This window comes from Stegodyphus dumicola, chromosome 3, assembly GCF_044657685.1.
Source record: "Stegodyphus dumicola isolate Sdum_Otavi_A_Nest chromosome 3, ASM4465768v1".
Classification (NCBI taxonomy): domain Eukaryota; kingdom Metazoa; phylum Arthropoda; class Arachnida; order Araneae; family Eresidae; genus Stegodyphus; species Stegodyphus dumicola.
This window is the reverse complement of record NC_140770.1, coordinates 130476779-130504520: the sequence shown is the minus strand read 5'-3', so window position 1 is coordinate 130504520 and position 27742 is coordinate 130476779. Positions and strand designations below refer to the sequence as shown.

Below are 27742 nucleotides of genomic sequence, written 5' to 3'. Positions count from 1 at the left end.
TGTCCAAAGTCTTGTTTAAATAATTTTATGAATATTTATATTCTCTGTTTTATGAACGTTCAAAGAGTGTAAACATTATTTTGAGACACCCTGCATAATCAATGTGTTTATTTAAAATCATATTATTCAAACAGAAATATGTTTATTGTCTATCAGAATAGCATATTAATTGAAGTTCAATAATTGTTTGTAATGAATGCATTAAATAACTTCACAGACGAAAATTTTACTCCAAAAATAAAAGCACTTTATTAATGCATTTGAAAACCTAAAGCATACAAAGGAAGTCTCAAAGGCAAGTATTTAGAGAAGAGTAGCATCCGAATCTCCATAATCGTTGCTCGAAGTCGATTCAGTGGTCATCAGTGTGCCTTTCATATATTGGTTCACTTGATCTAAACATTCTTCTGTCGGTTCTACAGTAACCTCCTGGCGAGCTTTCAAGAGGTCGTTAAAACGACATTCCTGTTAAAACATAATAATTTATTCTCCGTTAATTTTTTTATACGTTTGTTTTCACTTCTTTATAATATTTACAAAATAAATTTCGTAAATATAATAATAATTTTGGTTAAAAAGAACAGGCGTCCCGGGTTTTAGTGCAATGTCTTGTTTCAGGATATACCCCAGAAAATGTCCTAGTTATTGTAAGCATCGACATGAATTCTATTTTTACGGAATCAAATAGTCATAGGAACATTTTTGTGAGAAAAAATGAGAAAAAAATAATTATAGTTTCTGGATAAGAGATGGTCATCTTAAAGAAGCGGTCGCACTAAGAGGATTCGTTGTAGTTTTAGGAATTTTAGCCATATGCGAAAAAGCGAATTTGAAAAAAAAATTAAGTTTTTGTCTAACTATTTTGAAAAATATACAGTGCAATGGAATAGAATGGCTTATTTAAAAATATTAGAGAATAAAAAATCGCTGGCAGAATATTTAACTTTTCGAGGAAGTATTTTTAGAAGAGTTATGTAATGATAAATGATTTATTCAAATAATATAGTTAGGAAGATATGTAATAGCTAAAATTAAAACAAAGGTGCAAATGCAAAAATGAAACTAAATCAAAAAGAAGAGAGTTTTTTTTTAAATTAATACGAGTAATCACTTTTTTTCCCGGACTACAATATTAATAATAGGACTATGCTTATCGGAAATAAATGCAGCAAGAAGATATATGTTCCGATAATAATTCATAAGTATGAACTAAAATACTCCGCTTAAGCAACCACACGTTGAAATTTATCACAATTACAAAATGCTAAACAGTGTAAAGAATCAGATTCTCAAAACATGGAACTGAGGATTTCTAGAAAAAATACTCGAAGCGGACAGTTAAGAGGGAATAAAAAGAAATCCTTGAGAATGTAATGATATCTGCTCCCCCGATTCCTTTTTAATGTTTTATGGATGCCCCAAAATAGCTCCAAAAACTTCTGCTTACTTTAAAATTTACCTGAAACGTTTACACTCTACTTCAGCGGTTTTCAAACTGTGTTCTGCGAAACCTCTGATATTCTACACAACTAAGTAATCAAAATAAAAATTCGGAAGCTTCATTACTACAAATTCAACTTAAAAATAGTAAAAAAAATTAAATATTTTTTATTTTGTCTTACTTAAAACGTTATGAAATGAACTTTTTTTATGAAAAAAAACCTAATGAAATAGTTAGAGCTAAGTAAATTACTGAGCTCTTCTCTAATCCTAAAAGTTTCTTAAATCACTAGAATCCTTTGAATCTTTCATTGAATAATAACAAGATGAAAAAAGAAAAAGATTGATTTATATTAAACATATTTAATTAAAACAGAATTTGAAGTTCTCATTTAATGTAAAACAAATTTAAGAATACAGGTTATAAAAATTCGTCTATATTTATTAAGCAGTTTAAAGGAAATGTGTAAGTGATTCAAACGTTTTCCGTGTTCATATAAAAAATTACTAGTTAATAAATTCCTTTCACCTGAAGTGGCAATGAATCAGTCGTGGCAATTGTAGCATGTAGGGGCTATTGAAGAGATGTAGTGGCAATGAATGAATGAAATTTTAAGTAATAAAATATGAAAAGTGTCTTTGAAGAGATGAAAAATTTGAATAACTGCTAAATGAATAAATTTGGCAATTTCATTACAGAAATAGTATATATTAGTATTCGACTTCTTACTAAATGAAATAATGCCCTAGTTTGGTCAGAAATGTTTAAAGCTGATTATCATTCTCTCATTAAATTTTTGGCTAAAGAAGGCTTTAATCCGAAAGAAATGAAACAACGCTTGGATCACGTGGATGGTGATCTGTCTCTTACAGGAAAGGATGGGTTCAAAAAACTTCGCATCAGCCGAGCGGACCTGAGTTCTAAGAGAAGTGGCCAAGCTCCTTAAACCCGTATTGTTGTTTCTGAATAGTACTGGACACGTTGTTGTTTTTTATTTGCTGAAAGAAATCAGGGTACCATTCTCGCAGAGACTTTGTTTATGTGAAGTTGTTCCGTAGAATGCTCAAAATAGTCATTTCAACTTGCTGTTATCTCCTTGACCTTGCTGTTACGCTCAATATTATTACTCAACATCTCTACCTGGATATGAGCAATAGTTTCTGATATCATTTAGCTCGAACGGTCAACCGTCACTTTTGGTAGTGTAAAAAGTTACGGAACATTTTGAACACAAATCTTCCAATTACGGTTTCAGGACCATAGAGTTGCTCATAAAAAGTGTGAAAAACGTATCGAGGTACATAGGAACTCATGCTGAAAAAGAAGCTATTAAAACTTTAAATATATCAGTTAGGAAACTTTTGTATCTACTTATCTATATAATTAAAACTGTAGGACATGAAGCGACAGAAATAAACTTAAAAATCAAAACGTTAGATTTTTTTCAAGAAAATTAAGAGTATGGCAATCAGAACCGCTACGAGATGATACTGTCTATTCAAGCTTATTGAAATTGAAACAATCATATTTTTTTTAATACTGATTTCAATTAGATGCAATAAAACTAATCTTTTCAAAGATTTGAGTTAATATTAGTTTGTTCTTCATGCTAAAAGCATGAATGAGATTCATGAGTATTCTTCATGAGCATTCGAATGAATAAAAAAGGTGGTACATTTGATTTTCCGGGCCTCTAATCTTAAATAAGATTTGTCAAATATAAGGATTCAGATGTTCCATATATTGAAATAATAGTTTTATTTTCATCTTATGCAAAAGGGTAATCGATATCGATTTATTTCCAACGCATTTTTAATTATTGTTTTGAGAATATAATAGGATAGTCTACGGAAAATTAAAATTTTATATATACGTTCAGTTGACAAAAATTGAAGGTCATTGCTCTATTTGAAATGTGTCTAAAACGTTGCCTAGGATTATTTAGAGTAAAACGCTTATTTAGAGTATGAACTTATCTGGCTAATGTTTTATTTATACTCTATTCAGAATAATCGTAAAACGTTAACTGGGTTTATTAAACCAGGATAAAGCACTGTAGGGCTCTCAGGTTAGAGTGATGATTGCCTTCGGAATCAAATGGTAAGAATTTAACTTCAGTACATTTTAAAGACAGACTGAAGGTTGAATTCTGCTGGTTAAATACTCAATATAATGGAATTTAATTTAATGCAGATGTCCTTTCATGATACTGTAAACATATAAAACAATAGTTTTGTAAGTGTGCATGTATTCATGATTGCTGTGCTCTAGAAAAGTTAATGTATCTTGAAAAATTTTGTATTTATCTGCTTGTTTTTTTTAAATTTCTGTATATTTATGTATTTGTTTAAAATAATTTATTTAATAATTTATTTATTTAACACTATTTTTATGATAATTTTATATTTATTTCTTGTGCATTTTAATTATTCTGGAATTTTTTATCCTTTTTTATTTTTATGTATTTATTTCATGTATTATCTTGTAGATCTTTTAATTTTATTTTGTTACAAAATGTACAGGCGCGGAGAGATGGCTTCCCCGCAAAGCAGTTTTAGGGTTGCCATAAAATGCAAGAAAATGCAGGGTTGCCATATTTGGCTAGAAAATTGGCGATATGCCATGGACAAATGGAGAACCTTCTGGAACGAATTCTTACCGGTTTCGCCCAGAACGTTCTCGAAGACAAGCCGAAAGCTATATAAACCCTGCTGGTCCGCAGTCAGGGTGTGCGCCTTGTCGAGAGGGCGAGCGAGAGTGCCTCGCATAGAGTGCGAGTTAGTTAGTATCGAGTTGGTGTCTCGTCTAGCGAGTCAATCCCTGCGGAGTCGATCGAGTTGACAGCCGGGTAGCGAGTGCCGAGTGGGTCGTCGAGTGCATCGAAGAATCTCTTAGTGTATCGAGGTTAGTGCATCGTTGAGAGAGCGTGTTGAGCTCCGGGAACGACTGAACCGAAGAGTCGGGAGCCGTGCTCTGTGTGTCGTCGAGTGCATCACGTGGAGCATCTCGAGAGTACGTGGAGTTCCGAGAACGTCCGAGCAGAATCGGAAGCCGTATTCTAGTGCTTTGTAATGAAGCTGTCTCCACCGTGATAGCTTGATAACGTGACAGCTGTGTCGCTGATTGTTCCGGCGGGTTTATAGTAGTTCATCGACGACTGTAAAACGTATTTTGGAGCTTTCCTGACAATACTGGCAAATAAAGTGTATTTCGATACTTCATCAAGTGTCGTTGTTATTCACTCCAATTCCGCACGAACTCTGTAAAGTAACAACTGATGTGTGAAGAAATAAACGTAACATTATTTATTTCATGTATTATCTTGTACATCTTTTAATTTTGCTGACATTAGAAGTTTAAAGATTAATAAGAGTCAGAAAAGCCGGAGATCCACCTCACTGGCTTACACAGCATTTGGGCTAAGTTTTGCCAACTCTGCAACATTCCGAAGATTTCTGAAAAATGAATTTATGAAGCCTCAGCAGAACTTGAAGCACTGAACTTTTCTTGAAGCACTTATCTTCCTCCAAGCAGGAATACTTCAAGCATAACGTATGAATAGCCATCAGTTAGTTGGATTCAATAATTGGTCTTCTTTGCAGTGATGAGCCTTCTGCTCTATTACTGAATTAGATTTTGCTTTGCGAACGGTTTTAGTGATCTTGAATATTCCATACACATTAAGGAGAATGTTTGGCTAACATCTTTGTTTTCCTCTTTCGCTATTTATAGCTGTTCATCTTGCCTGTAAAAGTTACTCTTTTTTTCAATAAGTTTTCCTATTCATCTGGGCTAGTTATATATTTCCACGAACTCATAGCACAAAACAATACGTATATGTTTGTGAAAAAGTGAGTGCAAAAGGATTGCGAGAAATAGCATTGATATATAATATCAAATTATATTGATTGAATAACATAAAAGCATGGAGACAAGATCTAGAATTTCAATAGTATTTCCACGCTTTTTATTAATGGACGTTTAACTTGCGGCTCTGTATTGAAGCTACCCTTATGATACAGTGGTAAAGTAAACAAAAGTGTGAGTTCAAGAGGGAATGAGTTAGAATAACTTTAATGGATTTGACTGTTTATTTAAATGAACTAACATGCACTTTTAAAGCTAAAGAATTTAATAATAATGTTTCATTTAATCGCATCACTCGAAATTAAACTGAAGTTACAGCAATTTCACTTTAAGAGCAGCAACGCAATTCACTCTAGAAATCTCTCGAGAAAAATTGAGATAAACTGCTGAAAATATATTTATTGCAGTTTATCTAAGTCCATTTGAGTAAGATTTCAGAAAGCGTCAACGGATTTAAGTGCACGTGCTGCTCATTCTCAGTAGACATCAATTTATCAGCAAACTTGTAAATACAATGTAAAGAGTTGTAATTAAGTATGCAAAGGCAAAATAGTAATTTATTTAAGAATAATATTTATCGGTTATATCTCCTTAAAATATACTTCCAGAGCTTCACAAACATTTCTTGTTCAGGTTGTTCTCTTCCTGAAAGCATTTACATGTTGAAATACATGTTAAATGTATACATATATATGTAATTAAAAAAGGGTAAAATAAGAGCAAAAGTTCCAGACTAACAGTCGAACATCTAGAATATACTCTTCGCAGTCTTAACGTCTATCAAACTAAACAGAGATGCACTGGTAAAAAAAAAAACATGATCAAATATTGACAAGTACCATAGCTATAGGAGAGGGAAAGGGCAGAATGCTCCGGGCGATATTTTGCGCTTAAATATTATTTCACAGGGGTCGATGACAGAAACAGGTGAAGAATAACAAGATTTTGAATTGCCATACGAAAATAACCTTCGAGAAGAAAAATGTTTTCGTCCTTAGAGAAAATATTCAAACAAATCACTGCGCGATTTTAACAACTACACACTGCAGTCATGTCGAAACATTTCCTCTATATTTAGATACTCTCAAGGAGCCAACTTTAGATTCTTTATTTCTCAGCCCCCCATGGAATTACCTTAAATAGCTGGAAAGAGGTAATTATTAATTAGAGAATGCTACTTATCACACAAGTAGCCAAGAAAGTTTGAATGAAAAATACGAATACCAGCTTAATTTTGATCGCGATGACACTAATAAAGAAAAATCCCTCATTAAGAGACATCCACTTCAGAGTTATATTTTTGTTATTGGTACGGAAAACGAAATAAGGACGCTGAAAGGCGTCCACTTGAATTTTGCAGTTTGGTTTCCTAAAATGAATTCAGAACGACTGCTGCAAGCGTTTCTTACAATTCTTGTATGTGTTGCTAATTGTGAAAAGAACTTTCTAAAAAAAAATAATTTCAGAAATATCTAAGACCTAAAACCGCTTCTACAAATGTTTAGCATTGTTATTGCTATTTCTGTATGTGTTAACATAATAGAGGGAGTGGAGCCTATGAGTTGTATAATAATCAATTTGCTAGTTCTTCCTTTAATTCTGTAGATAAGCCTTTTTCTAAAGGAAGTACTGAAAGAATAATATGATGAAACGTAACGCTAAATGATTTCTAAGACCTTTGTATAAAATTTTGAGAAAATTACGCTTATTAGAGAGTAATGAATAAAAGCTTATGTTTTTAAGTATAATAAGCCTAAATAATTTAAAATTGAAAGTACGATTATTTAGACGCCTACCTGCTGCTATTAAAGCCAAATGGTAAATAAATCATCTCAAGGAAATCATGGTTTAATTACTATGACTGCGCTTAATTTTTGCAGATTTGTAATTATTAGTGTAATTTTGAAATTCTTATGAATTTCTTAGTTATTAATAATGTCCCAACAACAACAATAGTTTGGTAATGATAATTACGAGAAAGGAAAAAATTAAACGTTTTTTAACAACAAAATTTACTGTTTACCACAAAAAGGAATTTTTGCAATACCAGTTTGTAATGGATGACTTAAAAATATGTGAACACGATGGAACATCTGTTTTAAATCTAGGATTCACTGTCAGGGAATTTGCATACTTTTGCACTTCTTCCAGTTGAACTCAAGGCGACAGTTGATGAATGACTTAAGCGTTATGTTCGACACCTGGCCCACTAGCATAAAGAATCCTGTCGGAATTCCTTTCTCAGCAGCAGTCGAAGTACATCCCAGCCTGTGAATAATGAATTCGAATAGCTGGCATTCTGTGCAAAGTGAATGGGATAAGAAAAATGGTGCGGAAATGTATTAATATTCATTTATCGTTTCGGAGACTACTTATCTTCAGTTCTCAGTACAGAAGAGAAGTTTTTATAGTTTCTTGCAGATGTTACTGTCTTTTTTGCGAATTTTATTATCGCAAAAAGCGAAAAAAGCGAAAGCTGCTACATTCTGCCAGAGGAAAAGAGCGCTAGTTTTCGTCAAAGTGTTATTAAGTGAGTCTTCTTCCTATCCTTTTATCTATATGACCCATTAGCTAAATGTAGTTTGGTAGTATTTCCTGCATAGAAAAGAAGCATTCTCTATGTTAGTTAAGTTATTTTCTGTACTGGTTTTATGTGCATTCATTATGTCAGAGCAAGTGGATCTTTGTTACTTGTATGTTAGCTCCACTCAAATGATTTCTTGGTGCTTAAGAGCAAGGAATGCGATGAATCGCCACTTATTGCTTACATTTGTGAAAGTGAGAAATATTTTATATGAAACAAATCTTACCAAGATTTACAATAAATTAAATCTACTAATTTTGCTTACGCTTTTAGATTATAAAAAGTGTTTCATAAAACAATTTTTATTCACAATAAATGGTAAATTTGATCTAATTTTGTGATATTTCTTTTACGTTGAATGAACCATTAAATTTATTTTGATTCTTCCTTCAAGTCTCGTTTTGTCATGCATTCAACTCAGTCCAGAAGATTATGCAGATTTTATGGCAGTTGGCGTATGTTAAAACAGAAGAGAAATCTTAACCGGCATGATTTGTAGTAGATACTTGGCTGCTGTCGCCGCTGCTATAGTTCACCGAAAGAAAAGCCACTGATAAGAACAGAGGTTAAAACCTAGCAATGGCACTATTGATAAGTGCTACAAAATTAGTTGAATTTTAATTATACTATGCAGTTAGGTTGTAGGTTCGTGTAAATTTACTGGCGGTATAAGCTTTATCAAATGTAAGTTGCTATATCAAGAAGATTTTAATGTTGTGTTGTATTATTCTAAGTTAAGTTCATCAGCAATAAGGAAAAAATATTTAAATTAATTTTTACATTTATTCCTTGTCTCCATTGTCAAATTTTAGCAAGAGCAGTAACTCATCCACAAACAGATATAACTTTTAAGGATGAGCAGATAAGTATATTTGAATAGGTAATTATAACTTGATTAATAATATTTCTGTTTAAATATGGTTACTAGGTTAGCAAATAAATAAATATGGTTCTGTTTAAATATGGTTACTAGGTCGCAATTACCACTGTTATTTCTAACAGTGGTAATTGCGAGCGTATGATTACTTGTATCTAGCTAACTCAAAATTATCGAATCTCTGAGTTCATAAAAATGATATGCAATTAAGTAAAAGTATTATAGTAAGTTACAATAAAACTACAAATTTAATTCATCAGTTACGTTATTTATTACGTTAATTCCGAACTTGGGAAGTTAAAAATTATTTTATTCAAATTTTACATTTTCTGAATGCATTATTAAATATCATTTTTGCTGTTCTTAACTTAACTCATCAGAATGTCAATTAATTTGATTTTAAACACGATCGAATTTGTAGTTTAGGGAGAATACTGTGGAAACCACCCAGTACAATTGTTTAGCCTGAATCAATGAGCTGCCGACCTGAAGCTTGATGAATGAATTTTCTATATGTTATAGCGTAGGATTAGAATCCTTATTAGCTGGAGACGAGTTAATAGAATAGAATTATACTTTGTAATTTCCCGTTTTAAATGCTTAATTTCCCGAAACTTCACAAGGTTCGTATGCATACTATGAAACGTAGTTTTCATAAATATTTAGGTTTATATGTTATCTGTATAATTAGGGTTCTGTTTTAGTTGCAAAGATACGATAAGACAACTAATTAAAGCTGCAATAAAGAAGCTAATTAAGTTTAATTATTGTGAGATTAGATGCAGTATGTATTTGCAAAATATTTCTAGTGATACTCTTTCAATGAAATTAACTAAAGTTTTCTAATTTCTCTCTTAATCAGTAAGTTCATAAAATGCAATATATTTTTATTCTTAAGGCTAATAAAGGGTGATGAAAGGGAAAAAATTGTAAAATATAACAAACCTCCATATTTCCACTCCTGCAGTTAGATGGTCCGATTTCGCCGCTCATTCTCTTCTCTGAAAAATAAATATTTTTCAACAAGTCCTTCCATATGCTTAACAATAATTACATATATGTCTTACCTATGTAAATAAAATATTTAATTACCAAAATAGGAAATAATCTAGAAGTGCATAAAGTATAAAGTATGTCACAGAATAATAGTTATACTTTTTAAACGTTTATATCAAAGAAAAATTCAATAAAATAAGAAATACTTTTATACAATTAATTTTTTATTTAAAATGGATTTAATAACTCATGCAATAAAAAAAGGAAAATAATTTATCATATAGTTTATAAGGTATTTCTTCCGCCTTCTTACCATACCTCCGTCGTATAGTGCTTAGCAAGCTAGACGCGTAATAGAGAGGTCCGTGGTTCGAGTCCCGGCGAAGGGTCCCCTAATCCACAGTCGCCTTTTAAAAGGGGGAGTATATAAGGTAGATCTCCCGTCTTCTTAGCATGTCTTCGTGGTGTAGTGGTTAACACGCTCGACGTATATTCGAGATGTCCATGGTTCGAGGTCCGGCGAGCAAAAGGAGGGCGTTAGCAAAAGTGTTCTCAAGAACGACAAATAAATAAAGGTGTATTTCGCCTTCAATTCCTTAAACTTTTCTCGTGGAGTATAGGGACCAATGCTTTAAGTATAAGGGCCATTTAGTCAGATATTTGTACAGGAAGGAGCAGTAAAACAAATCAACGGGATCTTACGCTTCCTAGTCCATATTAAAGATTGCATTTTAAATATCCATAATTTACTGAAATTTCTTGAGATACTTTTAAAATAGTGAATGCGCGGGACATGTAGGTCCCAACCCCTGGAATAGTTTAATATTTCTATATATAAGAGGCGACAATCGTATTGATAACCTTAGACGCCGAAAATCCTGGAACTAAGCTGGTAGCATTTGACCTAGAATGCACATAAGGAATCCAGTAATCAACGTATGAGAATCTTGTACAGTTGTCATTGCTGATAGCAGAGGTTTTATTCCAATAACATGAGAAATAAATTTTTTGTAAATAACACCATAGGTTTGCGCATGTGCTGCAGATTCAGCGAACTATGATTCTGCAAGTGACAGAAAGCGACAGCATTTAAAATAGTATCCTTTCATAGTCCCGCGTTAAGTTGCCAATGATATCAGTAAACCATTGCAGACTAGCATGATGTGATACTTCATTCAGTTTTTAGTTTTAACAGAATGAAGTAACAAAAGCTTACGTTATTATGAAAAATGTATCATATTTTTCGATTTATAAGGTCAATCTCTGAATTTTATCTAATTAAACGTTAATTTGAGGAATGGCGTTTAAATCATTTTTTATTCATTACTAATCGATCATCCAAGATATTTTCGATCACTGAAAACTGGAAATTCAGAGACTTAGGTAACGTAATTTAAAAAATGAGGTATTTCAAATCTTTAGACTGAGGTAACAAATAGGACTTATTCACATATTGCAAAATGCCGATAGTAGTTTACAAAAGTTCATTTTAGCTCTGTTAATAATATGTATATAAAACAATTATATTCTACAATAATCCTGTACCTACTTCACTCGACACATTTGTTTAAAGACAGAAAAGTTCAGACAGATTCAAAAGTGAATGTACTTGAACGAAGTGACATTACCAGCATGAGTCTTCATGAATGGAAGTGACGACTTCCTTGCAAGGGGTTTATGGAACTGATTTCATCATGGATTTTGTTGCTACAGATATCTAAATACCTGCTACTATAAACAACTATTAACAGAAAGAAATCATTATGTTGTTAACTTATTGCACGATAACCATCAAAAATGATTATTTTAAGGAAATCTTATAATTTCCTTAACATAGCCCTTTTTAGTGAGACTTACATAACATGAAACACAAAGTAAAGCATTACGTTTATGGTAGTTTGTTATTCTTAATTGAAAGGAGTAGAATAATAATAACAATAGTAATAGTAATAATAATCTTAGATCCTACAAACGAACATTTTATTGCATACATTATTTTATTCACACACAGTAATAAGGATACTGATTCTGCAAGTTATGGAAACAAATGGTTATTTTAAAAGTTAATTATTTTTTGTTATTGAAACAAACTTTACATTTAGACGCTTATCATTGGCAATCTAAATACACTCATGTCATAAATTAAGGATAATTCGGAGTCACGCGGAAATCGAACTCTAAAATAAATATAACACCTGTAAAATCACTACACACATCTTCAAGAATCATATGCAAATTTCAGGAAGTAACCAGATGACACCGATGGCACGTCACAATGACGAGAGTGTAAGAAAGTGATATATAAGGAATACAGGCAAAGAAGTAAAATTTTTCGCAGGCACTTTTAAGCATTTTAGATCAATAACCGAATAGTTATGACACAAAGGACGCATTTGGATGATTTTTTACGTGGTATAATTATCGGCCGTCTGGAATGTGAACGTACCCAACTGGAAGTATCAGACGAACTTGGAATCGCCCAGAGTGTCATCTCCAAGCTTTAGTAACGATTCCAAGATGATGGTAAAGTGAGTAGACGTTACAGCACAGGTCGCTCCAGAGTTACAACGCCGAATGAGGACCGGTATTTGAAAGTTACCGCCAAAAGAAACAGGCGGAGCACAGCCTCAGACCTGTCTCGTCAGCACTTTTCAGCCACTGGTACGACAATTTCAAGGCAGACCGTGTACAGACGCTTAGGGCAGATTGGTCTATATGCTCGTAGACCTGTCAGATGCGTTCCACTTACTGCAACTCACTGTCGCCTGCGGTTAGCCTGGAATAGAGAGTATGCATTGTGGACACCGCAACAGTGGGCTTGCGTGATGTTTTCCGACGAGTCCAGGTTTAGAATGCAGTCTGATTCTCGCCGGACTTTCATATGGAGAGCTTCAGGTACCCGTTACCACCAGGAAAACATCATTGAACGACACCGTTATGGTGGTGCAGGAGCGTTCGTTTGGGGTGGAATTAATTTGGGTTCCAGAACTGACCTGCATGTTCAAATTGGAACCTTGACAAGCCAAATCTATCGGGACGTCATTTTGGAACAACATGTACGTATGTTTCGGGGCGCCATGTGCGCACAATTTGAGTTTATGGATGACAACGCCCGTCCTCACCGTGCAAACATCGTAAGCGAATGCCTTCAATCGGTAGATATCACCCGTATGGACTGGCCACCATTCTCACCGGACTTGAATCCAGTAGAGCACGTGTGGGATATGGTTGGACGACGAGTTGCAGCCCGTCAACCTCCTCCTTTATGTCTACCGGAACTTCGGAGAGCATTGCTTTTGAGTGGTGTAATATCCCCCAATATCAGATCGATAATTTGATACTCAGCATGCGTAGGCGTTATACGGACTGTATTGCATAGTCTGGAGGACATACAATGTATTAACAATCATACCAAACATGCAATATTGGTTTTTTGTAAATAGGTTTTTTTTGTAACTTGCTCCAGGGAGAAAATATCGCTAATTTTTTTAATAATATCAAACATATAACATCTTTTTTTGCTCTTTACCTTTTGTTTAATAAATAAGCTTTACAAATAAGTCAAATTTATTTTGCTTCTAACTCTCCATTTGCCTGATTTTGCATTATCCTTAATTTATGGACACGAGTGTATAAAGGATATTACTTAAACAGAGTTCAGAAAAATTTCATTTTGTTATTTGTTCTACAGCCATAGAAACATGTTTAAAACCATATTAAAATGTGTGTTTTGAAACTAACTGCAAAGTTAGCAGAAATACTCATGTTAAATTTGTCTAGAAGCATTCTAAACATACGAATTCTGAAATTCATATACAAATATTGATCAGTATATCTGAATCGGTAAGCAAATCTACTGAAAATCTAGGTACAGAAACGAAAATTGCTTTCCGAAAGAACAAAAACGTATAACGTGATAGATCTGATTCCTGATATGGATAAAATCAAGGTTATCTTTTGCTACTAAAAAAAATTAGTAAAGAGTGAGAGAAGGACAATTTCTAAAAGAGTAAAAATGTACGCATTTAATACTTATCTGTGATGTTATCAGATTTTATATAAACGTTTATACAAACTGTACATAGGAGAATGATCTCCTTTATTTGCGGCGTTGTGAAAGAATACAATTACGAAACGTTTCAAAATTCTCTAAAAATGAGGGTTAGCTAACTGTAGAGTGCAATTTGTCAAAAATGTATAAAGATAGGTATGCGGTAAAGAAGCTAAAGATTGTAAAAACCAGAAAAAAAAAATTACCATACAATTTTTATGAGTAAATGGGACTAGTAGTAGATGAACCGAAACAAGGAGGTGAAAAACAGCAGTAATGGTAATATTGGCTGAAAATGTTTGGATCAACCAGACAAAGAAGCAGAAACTTTTGGTTTTAAAACTTTAGAGATTATGAGCAATGCCCTTGCTGGATTCTAACCTGGACCTCTCAAACACGCTCCGAGTGTGTTACCGTTATACCACGAAGGCATACAAAAAGGAGGGAGAAAATAACTTATATACTCATCCTTTTAAATGACAACTGGGGATTAGGACCAAGGACCACGACGTTCTTGTTAGGGAGTACTTTTGCAGTTAAATGCAATTACCACCACATCTTTGTTAATAAAATCTGAATTGGATAAGAAAGAGCATACGCCATGGAAAAGGAAAAGAAAAGCCGATGGGCTAAGGGGAGGATAAGGGAGATCGATAAGAAGTCCTTATTCATGGACAGAGAACTTAACTACCTGAGATTAGTCACAAAGAGAGGAGTGATTAGCCCCGCGGCACGTAAGACAGTAGTCCGAACGAGTTAAGAGGATTAGCGGACCCAATCGCCAAATCCTGGTGGTGAAGAATCATCATCCCCCACCTTTTAATTCGGGAGCCACTATAGAGTGATTGGGCTTTTTTGAAGCAGGAAGCATGAAATATGTGCAGTGTTCTCGCCCGGAATGGAACCTGGACCTCTCGGATACGCGCCGTGCTACCGTTACACCACGAAGGCATGGAGAAAAGAGGGAGAAATACCTTATAAAGTAACTAGCACATAATTTTCTCGAAATGCTTCTTTTTAATGCATCTCTGGGAAGGTTAATCTTTAAATTTCAGATGTCTTTCATTTCCGTACATGGCATTTTTTGATATCCATGGGAATTATAATACATATAATTTCAATAACGATAATCACTAAATTTACTTTCTAAGGCACAATATAAGTAGTAACCAAGGCAGAAATTAAAGATGAAGTAAATGAACATTTAATTTCAGATGATGTTAACCAATTTCAGCTTATGCTTCTGGTATCAAAATAAATCAGTAAAGAAACGAAGTATGCGAAAGTATATTTCTTAACATACTTCCGTAGCATATGTGGCCACTATTATTATTATTTCTTCTTTTATAATGTTCGTATAAAATATTTGTTTTTTATTTTTATGACCCAAAATATATTTCTTTTACTTAATGTTTATTTTGGAATGAGGATATATATGTAATTAAACACTTTGATAAGATATAATCATAAACGTTATAGGATATTTTCTCCCTTCTTTCTGCATGCCTTCGTGGTGTAACTGAAAGCAAATTCGAGAGGTCCAGGGTTAGACTCCCGGCTAAGGCATTGCTCGTATTCCTGTCTCCTGCTTCAAAGTAACCTAATGGCCGTACAACTTTATCAATAAATATAAATGGACGCTCTGATTTACTCAATTTATTACAAATTAAATGAGACTTACGGACTTTGCTAAACGATTGCACGTATTACTAATGTGCAACATAAAGTATATAGCTTTATGCAAAAGAACAATTAATTATAGACTAAAATAAAATTTTTAGAAATCAATAACAAAAAGTAAATACACTCATGTCCATAAATTAAGGATAATGCAAAATCAGGCAAAGGAAGAGTTAGAAGCAAAACAAATTTGACTTATTTGTAAAGCTTATTTATTAAACGAAAGGTAAAGAGCAAAAAAGATGCTATATGTTTGATATTATTAAAAAAATTAGCAATATTTTCTCCCTGGAACAAATTACAAAAAAAAACCTATTTACAAAAAACCAATATTACATGGTTGGTATGATTGTTAATACATTGTATGTCTCTCAGACGATGCAATACAGTCCGTACAACGCCTAGGCATGCTGAGTATCAAATTATCGTTCTGATCTTGGGGGATATTACACCACTCAAAAAGCAATGCTCTCCGAAGTTCGGGCAGACATGTAGAGGAGGTTGACGGGCTGCAACTCGTCGGCCAAGCATGTCCCACACATGCTTTAGTGGATTCAAGATCGGTGAGAATGGTGGCCATTCCATACGGGTGATATCCTCCGATTGAAGGCATTCGCTTACGATGTTTGCACGGTGAGGACGGGCGTTGTCATCCATAAACACAAATTGTGCGCCCATGGCGCCCCGAAACAAACGTACATGTTATTACAGAATGACGTCCCGATAGATTTGGCTTGTCATGGTTCCAATTTGAACCTGAAGGTTAGTTTTGGAACGCAGAATAATTTCACCCCAAACGAGCACTCCTGCACCACCGTAACGGTGTCGTTCAATGATGTTTTCTTGGTGGTAACGGGTATCTGGAGCTCTCCATATGGAAGTCCGGCGAGAATCAGACTGCAAGCTAAACCTGGACTCTGTTGCGGTGTCCACAATGCATGCTCTCTACTCCAGGCTAAATGCAGGCGACAATGAGTTGCAGTAAGTGGAACGCATCTGACAGGTCTACGAGCATATAGACCAATCTGCCCTAAACGTCTGTACACGGTCTGCCTTGAAATTGTCGTTTCAGTGGCTGAAGAGAGCTGACGAGACAGGTCTGAGGCTGTGCTCCGCCTGTTTATTTTGGCAGTAACTGCCAAATACCGCTTTGCATTCGGCGTTGTAACTCTGGGACGACCTGTGCTGTAACGTCTACTCACATTACCATCATCTTGGAATCGTTGCCAAGGCCTGAAGATGACACTCTGGGCAATTCCAAGTTCGTCTGATACTTCCAGTTGGGTACGTCCACATTCCAGACGGCCGATAATTATACCACGTAAAAAATCATCCAAATGCGTCCTTTGTGTCATAACTATTCGGTTATTGATCTAAAATGCTTATAAAGTGCCTGCGAACAATTTTACTTCTTTGCCTGTATTCCTTATATATCACTCTCTTACACTCTCGTCATTGTGATGTACCATCGGTGTCATCTGGTTACTTCCTGAAATTTGCATTTGATTCTTGAAGATGTGTGTAGGGATTTTACAGGTGATATATTTATTTTAGAGTTCGATTTCCGCGTGACTTCGAATTATCCTTAATTTATGGACATGAGTGTATATTTTATATTCCGAGTGACAAAAGTATATATAAATAAATTAAATCCTTGCAGTTGTGCTTTGACAATAACAGAAATAAGGAAAACAATTTTAAAAACAGATTAGAATAAAACTTTCAAATATTTGCTTAACAAAATGATCCATTGTAACGAAACAGTATTCAGATATTTAGGATGAAATTAGTAGGAGTAATGAAAAAAGTCTTCTTTTGACGGCACAACAAAACCTGGAGCCTGAGAGCAAGTGACAATGAAAATTCGTTCAAACAAAAGAATGCTAAATAGGTATGGTTAAATAACAAATTAAGTTTAATCTTAGAGTATTACACGAAGAAGAGTTGCGAGTAAAGCACAAACAAACAAGAATTAGTTATTATCTCCGAAAAGAACTTACCTTCCATTTTCTCGTTGACAGCTTGCTCGAACTCTTTGCATTTGGGAAACATGGGTGGTGGAGGTCCCCTAAAGCGTCCAAATCCACCTAGATTTCCTCTTCCTCCATTTCCTATTCCTCGAGAGAAACTGTTTTTCGATGCTGCGCAGCTGGCAAGGAGAAAAAGACCAGAAAATAACAGCACTTTCATCTTGTGGGCTAAGAAGATACTTCAGACTGTAGGAAATGGTTAACTCTGTTGCCTTTTATATGTGAATGTTACAACTTATTTCAAGAAAAATCTGCTAATAATATCCCTAATTTTTTAAAACTTACGAACTCATACTTTTACCATCCTTCTATTGTTCTGTGAAATAAAAATTACAGATAATCTCATTGTAAGAGGAAAAACGTGAAAATTATTTCACGATTATGCAGCTGCTAGGGATGGGCACGCTAAAACTGAAACAATACTTGTTGCATATCCGCTCGTAACATAGCAGCTGTTTTGGACCGTAACTGTAATAGGCCGTAATGCAAATATGTTGAAGACCACGTGAAGCATAATTATGTTTTTCAATCATTTTTGATTTGCAAAAACGTCTTTTGTAATATTCTGCAGCATATATGTCAAAGGTATATTAAACTATATTTAACTAAAATAGATTGATTTTTAACTAAAATAGTTTTTATTTCCAAAGTCTTAAAGACTACCTTAAGGTTAATTCACATTATATGAAATAATATATTTGTTTCAGAAGAACTTGCTCTTTCAATTCTATATTATATCTCTCGTAATTCATTGCGATATTACAGCCCACCAGTGGACGAGAGGGCAAGACTTCTGAGTATATTTCTTCTCGTAGTTCGACCCGGCTCCATATTTCGGCAAATGGGTTGGCACCAGGGAAGATTTTATGGTTTTTCACATGTGTAACGTGAACAGTAGCTAGTTTCACTTCAGGAAGCCCTTCACGAAGTTATTGTTCTCCTAAGATAGATAATGTTAGTGTAATTTATCATAAATTAAATAATCAATTATAATAGTACAACATATAATTCGCACTTTTAACAACGTTTTTTTTTGGCTAACGTTTAAAATATTCCTTCTAAGTTGGGTTGAATTTGAACTATCCATCACCGATTGATTTTTAACTTACTCATTTTCTTACTATTCCGAAAACCTCTCATAACAATATCAAGCAGACATTTTTAATCAACGAACAACTGAAAACTTATCAAAGCGGGAAGATAAGAACAACTTTATGGAAGTTCTTTATTCCCTGTAGCAAAAGTTAAAGTTAGTTAATTTAGGCTTCTAGCAGACCTCTTAAATTAAACGGTATGACAAGGCTTGAATGAGCTTATGCTCAGATAAGAATATTTTAATTAGATATGAATTCGACCTTGGCTCTCGTTTTCTTCTTATTGGTGATTAGTTTTTCTAAGGAATTAGTTCAGATTAGACTTATTTCTATACGATATTTGATAGTTATAAAAGAATACCTGAGTTAATCAAGATATTTTACTCAATTACCAGAAACATAGATTAGTAAATTGACGTCCCCTCTCGAGAAGATCAAACGAGACACACATTTTTATTTGCAAAAAATAGAGATATCATACATTTTTAGTAAATTAAATAAAATAAATTCTTTTATATTTCATTCATTTATATAATGACGAAAAATATTTTAATAAAGTAAAAAAACTTTGAAAAATAATATTTCCTTAACAGTCGAAGTAAGTCGAAAATATAAAATCACATTTATAATCCTTCGGTAACAAGACTGTCACATGTGGGTGTCCCATAAGTTCAGAAGGAAGCAGACAGCTCTCACGTGGTTCACATATAACCTAACCACCTGTGTCCAGCAGGTCTATCATTTGAAGTTGACACGCAATCAAATCTTTAAGATGTGATGCATTGGAATATATTTCTTTTAATAATGTCTCTCTTAAATACCTCATGGGATTAAAGTTCAGAGTTTTCGCCTGTACGTTCAATGAATGGAACTCTGTTTTTTTTTTAAAACACTTTATAGGTCGTGATTTCTGTTCGTATTGTTTTATACAATCTAACTGGAGAAATCATTTGTTGACTTACAGAAAATTAACTGATTAACAGTAAATGTGTTTAAAGACATTGTCAGGAGAGACAAGGATCAGCGGATCATGTCACATAATGAACAAAGCATGCAAAGGTATTGATAACAGTAATAAATATTTATTATTATTCAGATCATTCAGAAAATGGAACACATTCTTAAAGATACGTGAGCTTAAGCAGACAGCAATGGAAACTAAGCTTCAAAGCCTCGGATCATAAGGTTTCAAGAGAACTTCTTTTGAGTTAAACCATGCCTTCTGATTGGCCATTTAAATTATGCTCTGGAATTCTACCTTATCTATATTCCAGGGCATAATGCGTACTTCTAATACCAAAAATGAAATCGAAATTTAAGGGCGAGCGTTGCATGCCGGATATAAAAGTGATAGATTTATAAGTAAGGAAAAGATCAGCATACAAAAATTTAATTTCTACGTGTACTTAAATGCTGTTACTGGCAATTCTGGCAGGAGCCATATTACTTCAATGTTTACTTCAAAATCATAGCCTCAAATGATCACAGAAAGAGAAATCTTCTGTCTCCTAATTCCAAAAAATCCTTACTGTCGGAAGTATATTCGTATTAAACATTATTTGCTCTTTTCTCGAACCCTAGAATAATATTATTGTGCACATCGTCATTGAATATGACCTGACCTCTTTGCAGAATTATTTAGTTCTCCTTATCGCTTGTCAATTTAGTATAATCATTGTTCGAAAGCTTCAAAAACTATTCGAACAAACGACTTGGAAAGATATCATGTACATTGCGCAAAGAAAAAAAAAAGGGACAGTTCTGTATCTTCCATTCTACTGGGCCGATTGACGAAATTCAAGTTGCGTTTTTCATGTCTTAAAAGCACGACTTAGGATATATATTAGATTTATGTATAACATTGCTCTAATGTAGGCATTTTGACACAAAATATGACTTTTTTGAAATGACATACCATTTTTTTCCCACATTTCGATTCTACGGCTCAAATTCTGCCAAACTGCCTCGTTTTGTAAAAATCGCACAAGTAGTTTTTAAAAAGTAGCTCTCAAAAGTTTAGCTCCTTAATGTTAATTGAATGTGATATATATTTATTACTATCTCTTTTTCATTAAACGTACCTAATTCCTTCTTCCAGCATTCGAAATTTAGGTCCATTCCATATAAAATTCACCCATTTTTTATGATTTATTTTTTTAAATTTGTATTTGTAATTTTCATAAAAGTTTAAATATATAAAGTTTCATAAAAAGTTTTAAATTGCCTATAAAATGTTTACCATCATCTTAAAGTAGATGTATTTCTAAGTATACCTTCAAAACACTAGAGCTTTCTATTCAAAATTTCCTAGGACACACATGAATTCACACAGTGGAGCGTTTTGAAATCTGGAAGAATTGTTATAAGCGATAATAACCCAAATATGTTTACGCACTTTGTTAAAACTATTTGAAATAATGAACGATGACTTTTTTCCCGCTCGTTTACAATGAAAAAAAGGGAAAGGAAAATAGGTTACTATAAATTAAGAAGTTCGCCAAGCGAATTATTCTTAGCGCAAACTGAAAAAAATGCGCCAAGGTAAATGTTAAATTTTCTCCATAAATTTGGCACAAAATTTCACAAAATTTAGTATTTAGGCAAAATTTGAGTAGTAGAATCGAAATATGGGAAAAAATTGGCATGTCATTTCAGAAAAAGTCCGATTTTGTGCCAAAATACCTGTATTAGTATAATGCTATAATTAAATGTATTATTAAGTCACGCTTTCGAGACATGAAAAACGCAATTTGAATTTCGTCAATGGGCCCAGTTGAACGGAAGATATAGAACTGTCCTTTTTTTTTTTTTTTTTTTATTTGCTGCGCAGAGTACCTGTCAGGTTTCTTGGTAATGAAAAAGGTGCTCGTAATATCGAGATATACCCAAAAATTAAAAAATATAGTTTGAAATTACAGGTGCGCGTTTTACGCCGGAATATAGTTTACGTAAATCACCAAAAAGCACACTTTTCTCTCAACAACGGGGAATATAATATTTGCGAAATTATCAAGAATATTAAGAACTTACATTTTTCAGTGTAGCAACAAGAAATCTTAGAGAATAGTCCTCTCCCCCCTGAAAAAAATTAGGGTATCTCGACAAATTTTGTCCTAGACAGGTGTTATGACTCTAAGTTCCGATTCCCAAGAGAAAATTGAAACTCATAAAACGTCTCGAACACCATATTTCGCAAGAAACTGCTCTTCCAGAATTTCTTGTATCGTAACTTTAGTCAGTTCTGCCTACGCAAACTAGTTCATCTCCCGCATTCCCAAAAGGGAATACTTGACATTATTGGAAAAATTTATTTCAAGTCCTACGACAAGCATATATTATTAGAAATAAAATTGTCATATGGTAAGAATTATTTTCCGAACTGAGTTCAGGATATAAATATTGATAACTCTGAGATTTATAAAAATGTCAGAAACAAGTTTCTTACAAAGAAAAACACTCAACAAATTACTATGAATGAGATGGATATTGAATTAATAATACATATTTATCTATTTTCTTTATTTGAAAAAAATTATTTACATTTTTCTAAAATGCCGAAACCAGATTTTTAATTTAAAAGCATATCTTCAGTCAGCATTTTCCATTTAAGCTTTCCTTACATTATTTCTAAACATTTATAAAGCACTTTATTAAAGTAAGGAACGCTAAGTTCATTAATTAAAGCAAAACATACTACAGTTGTCTGCATAAAGGAAGGAGTGCTTTCGTGGTTGACATTTTAAGGAATCTTGCTCATATTCAGGTTACACATAAAGAGAGCGCTTTTTACACCCTTTTTCGGTTGTGTTATTCTTCACGCTTGTGCGAGAAGTCGGCAGGCTAAACTTTGAAATCTAGACACTTTGCATGATAGCTAAAAAAACAAGATCTTATACGGCAGCTGATGTGTTTAAAGAAGAGAAAAATGCTAATATTTTATAAACAGATTTTGTAATGTAATCTTAAAAGATAAATTTAATATAATGATAAAGCAACATTTCACAGTAGCTTTTCCCTAACTGTCTTTTCTGGAGGAACTTCAAACTCAACTGAAATTCTCTTAAACTCTTATATGAAAATACTGTTGGATTAATAAAAGGTGATCAAAATATCAATAAACATAAAAAATTCTGTATTTTTATGATGCTTTAATCTATAGTGATCCAATTAGCGCAAAAATTCATAAAATGATTCCCTTTAAAATTTCATTTCTAAGATATTTTATTTGGAAAATGTTTACTTACAGGTAAGTTCACCAAATGGTGCTTTATTCGCAAGAACACAAAATAACACATAATGAAAGGTAATTCAGTAACTATCCCTATTGAGTACTGTCTGAAGAGTAACTAAGACGTATTCACAACAGAGAGACCGTTTCTGTGGATTTCTTTACTACATAATATTTTTAAACATCATCAGTGACATAGGATAATATTCGCATATATTTGATCCCATAATAAAAAAGTAGCAGATTTCAGGTTTCTAGACTTTAGTGATCGTTCGTAAGAAAAGTGAAAGCTGATTTTAGTCAAAAACTGAATTTAAAATCAACCTTCAGTTTCGGTAATGAACGTATGGAATGATGTTCTGTTCTTCAGGAACACCATAATGTCTAACGCTTGCTTTTCTTCCGAGGAAAAAATATTGTTGTAGTGATCTTATAGTTCATTAATCAAAGCAGCTGAAAATTTTGTAAACTTTCAGCATGCTGAAAGTTTACAATAATAATTTCTAAATTAAATAATTCAGATTTCCGAAGTACAATGGAGAGATTTTGAATACAGCTGCAATAAAAAATTTATTAAATAAAAATAGGAATTAGTAATTTTTTTTTACAAATAAAATTTGTTTAATTCTATGTATTTTGCTGAATGGATTATAATGCATTGCAAATTTACTGAAATTGAATTTCTGAAAGGATTACCTAATTTCAGATAATCAGTTATTCAGGTATATTTAATTCAAAATCATTGGCAATGTAATTTCAGCTGAAGAATTCCTTTCCACCGTCATCAGTTTATTTTATTCTCTAAATATTTTCTTACGATTTTACGCACTTCCTAATTGCAAGGGATATTCATGTCATCTATTCATTCGTTTTGAGCCAGAGGAGTTATTACGAAACCGTCGACAGTAAATTACATACTGGGAGCAGTCCATTCGAACAATGAAACAAATTTTGCATAAACGAATGCTACAATAGTCCACTCTTGATTCTAAGTTTGACGCAGAGAAGCACACGAAAGCTGTCTGTGCAGTGGAAGGAATGCTTTCCATTGTCCATTTCAAACAATTTGTTTGAAATTGTTTCAAACAATTTGCCACCGGATTTACCATAGAAAGAAAGTTATGTGTTCTGATCCTTCCTCTTGGCAAAAACTCGTAGATTATTCATTTTCAACGAATCGTGCGGAAAACGGTAAAATCGTTGAACACTGGTACTTGAGATGTGTGTTCAGAATCTGGCGAACGGGTTGGCTGCATATGAGATTTCTAGGATTTTCCTCATGTGTAAGGCAAATATAAAATAATTTACCTTATGCAGCTTTCCACGAAGGCATTCCTCCCCTTAGTTATCGTGTGGGTTTGCCGTAATCGAAATAAACCAATCAACGAATTAATTATTTTAATTAAAACTAACTTTAGGATTTTCATGGAGTGCCTTCGTTTTTAAGTTATCTCTAATAGTCAGAGGTCGTTGGTTGTTTTACATCATATGACAAAACTAAAAATACACAAAAGAGATGTTAAAAAGTCGTACACAAAATGTTGCTAACCGATGTTATTATTTGTACGGTTCTAGAAATGCCAGTTCCTCGAACTATAAAGACAGACAGACGACTCGTTGCCCCGTTATACTTCTTAAAGCATAATAAGAACAAATTCACATGTTAGAAAAGCTAAAAAAAGCTGTTTATTAACATGTTATACAAACTATGCAATGATAGAAACGTAATTCCTGCTGTTTGCAGGAAAAAAAAATAAAAAAGTATTAATCAAATTCAGATATTAATTATAAAGCAACATGCGCCGAGAAAAACATTGGCTCCGCCCTAAATATTCACGAAGCATATGTGGTTAGCAAATCTATGGTTGGAACACAAATTCAGTCGCAGGGAAGGTGTGATAGAGTAAGTAACAGGTTAGTGATAGCAACCAAAGGCTTTCTCAGAAATACAACTAAAACATTTAAACCCAGATTTTTAGGTTTAAATATTACTAGGTTTAAATACTACTAGTTTAAATAATACTAATTTTCAACCTGGTGGCAGTTGACGAAAGTAGAAAAATAATATAAGCAAAAATAATAAAACAGAAAATTGAGTAAATTAATACGTAAATGTATGTATTCGCCTTTTATGTACTACCTTTTCTATTGTGGACTTTTATATTTCGTTTGTCTCTTTTTATTTACTGGACAGCTAGAATTGTTCCGTAAAACTTTCCGTAAATTTTATATTATTAAGTTTTCGAATCAGTGATTCTTTTTACTATAGTACAGATTATCTTATAACCTTTTATTTTGCCCCACCCTTTGCGTTATAAAAAATTCTTTCTCCAGTGATTATTTTACTTTTAAACTTTCCATATGCCACAGTGAACTTACTGTCTCATTTCATCATGCACGGAAGCTCTTTAAAGCACAGGCTTATCGCATGCATTAAATATGATCTAAATTAACGTGAAGCGTTCATGTATAAATTGCCGTCTTACGTGCCATATTTAAAACGGTGTCGCCTGAGATCATGAGGACAATATTTTCCGACCTGTTAACCTCTGATACTCCGCAACGTGGCATTCATTCGTCAAATATGCACGTGACATTTCCCATACTTTGCGTGTTTCCGGAATTCGTGATATGAAGATATAGAAGTGTTACAGTAAACATCCGAAATCCGTTAGAAAGAGAGCTTAAATTAATGAAATATAAATCTGAAAATGTGAAGTTCTTATGGGGATTCATAACCTCTTCTTGTTTGTAACATCATCTCTAACATTAATACACTTGATAAACTTTTGAATGAAAACGCAATATTGGTTGTATATAGATATTTTCAATTAGAATCGATTCTTATTGTTGATCCTCTGTTAAACTGTGTTTACTGTAAATCGATTCTTCCTGTTCCAATTAAAATTGATTATTACTATTAGAATCAATTAGAAAGCTAACTTACAAATATTTTGCTTTTTTGTTGAAATGTAAAAGTCTGTTTAAAAGTTGTAAAGCAAAGAGTTTAACATTATTCGTTATTAACAGTATACGTTTCCCTCGCAAAGGAAAACTTAATACTATTTCCATGAAAACGGTAAAATATTAGGGAATTTCATCAAGGGAAAGAATTCAGTATGTGGGAAAAGTCAGCCTAGCAATGAAATACATATATTAATTAAAAATAATTTTTTTTTCTGAACTGTATTTCAGCTTGCTGCATTTCACATTTATTAAAGAAAAATTAAATCTGAAAATGCTGATAAAAATTCCAAATTTTGAAATTAATTTCAATAAAAAATTATCAAATATAAAGGTATTTTTTTTTCAAAGCCTAATTATAAATTCTATAATCATATTTTTCAGCTCTGATTTCATCTTCACATAATAAAATGCATGCATTAAAATAGAGTACAGACTGTATGACATCGGAGTTACATTTCGATGTTAAGACCTTGACTCGGTGTGAAGTTAGAATCGTGTAAGTTACGCCTACCATATGAGATAGACTATAGCCCGTCTAGAACCGAATTTTGGAGGTTACTGATCATAGGAAGTTATGATCTATGAAATGATATTCTACGTTTACCAGTTATACGAAGAAAAGACTTAATGCAGATCTTTCAGTAATCGATAATCGATATAAATATGCCACTATCGTGTATATTACATTATAAGGCGGACAGAAATTTTCCAATGAAATTCATATGTGTCAGCAACATTCGTTTTATTATAATACGAAAAAATAACGCTACAGCGTTGCAAAATATCAATACCGGTAGTTATGCATTTGGCACGTGCACAGTTAGTAACAATATACGTCCGTCTTCGTTTAAAACGCTTTTTTATTGGATAATCTTCAGAATTTCGGATATTAATATGTAAGGTATTTCTCCCGCCTTTTTAGCATGCCTTCGTGGTGTAGTGGTCAGCACACTCGACGCGTATTCGAGAGGTCCACGCTTAGAGCCCCGGCGAGGGCATTGCTCATTTTTCACATCTCCTGCTTCCAAAAAAAAAAAAAAACTAATGTATCTACAGTGGCGCCCGAACTAAAAGGTTGTAAATGATGATTCTTCACCACCGGGATTTGGCGATTGGGACCCCTAAAACCCCAGTCGCCCTTTAAAAGGGGGGAGTATATAAGGTATTTCTCCCGCCATCTTAGTATGCCTTCGTGGTGTAGTGATCATCATGCTCGACGCGAATTCGAGAGGTCCGTGGTGCGATTCCCGGCGAAGGCATTCCTCTTTTTTCACATGTTCTGCTTCCAAAAGAAACTAATCTCTCTACAAATGTTAAAATGTTATTGCATGCTTGGCTAACATGAGTTCGCAAATTAGTAGCATTACAAAATGCAAATGTGCTCCTGAAATTTTACGTAATTCTACAAGACGTCTAATGCAGGGGTTCTCAACAGGTGGTACGCAAAGAAGCAAAGTATTTTTAACTATTAAATTCAAAAATTAAAACCCCAACATCCTGACTCAGTTTTTTTTCTCTGACACTCGTAAATTTATGCGATCTGAGCTTTGTTCAAGAGTGGTGATGGCAGTAGTACTAAAGTGGTGGTAGTAAATGTTTTCAGTTTTCGTTTAGATGGTACGAGTTTTTCAAAACGTTGAGAACCACTATTCTAACGGATTCAGGTCATGTCACCTCTGTGACTCCACATATTTATCTCCAAACTGATGGTACTGTGACCGACATATTTCGAAAAAAAGCTTCACATCGACTCCGGTTGATGTGATAAAGCGGTATTTCGGAAACCGCAAAGAACGCAGAAAGACTAATGGCAAGTCATTTAGGAAATCAGATACTAAAACTTGCGAAATTCCATCTAGTTAAGGTTTCATCGAAGATCTTATATCTTATGAGGTGAATGTAAAAGGCATTTTCCCCGCCTTCTTAG

General features: G+C 33.5%; 1 protein-coding gene across 1 annotated transcript; it reads right to left on the bottom strand.

Annotated features, from left to right (window-relative positions):
- Positions 1 to 224: 224 nt before the first annotated feature.
- Positions 225 to 17728, bottom strand: LOC118199974 (uncharacterized). Its single transcript, XM_035371879.2, has 3 exons — positions 17497 to 17728; positions 9715 to 9770; positions 225 to 465 (listed from the first exon to the last, which is right to left on the bottom strand). The coding sequence occupies exons 1-3, from the start codon at positions 17684 to 17686 to the stop codon at positions 304 to 306; spliced, it is 408 nt and encodes a 135-aa protein (XP_035227770.1). The 5' UTR covers positions 17687 to 17728; the 3' UTR covers positions 225 to 303.
- Between the last annotated feature and the right edge of the window lie 10014 nt (positions 17729 to 27742).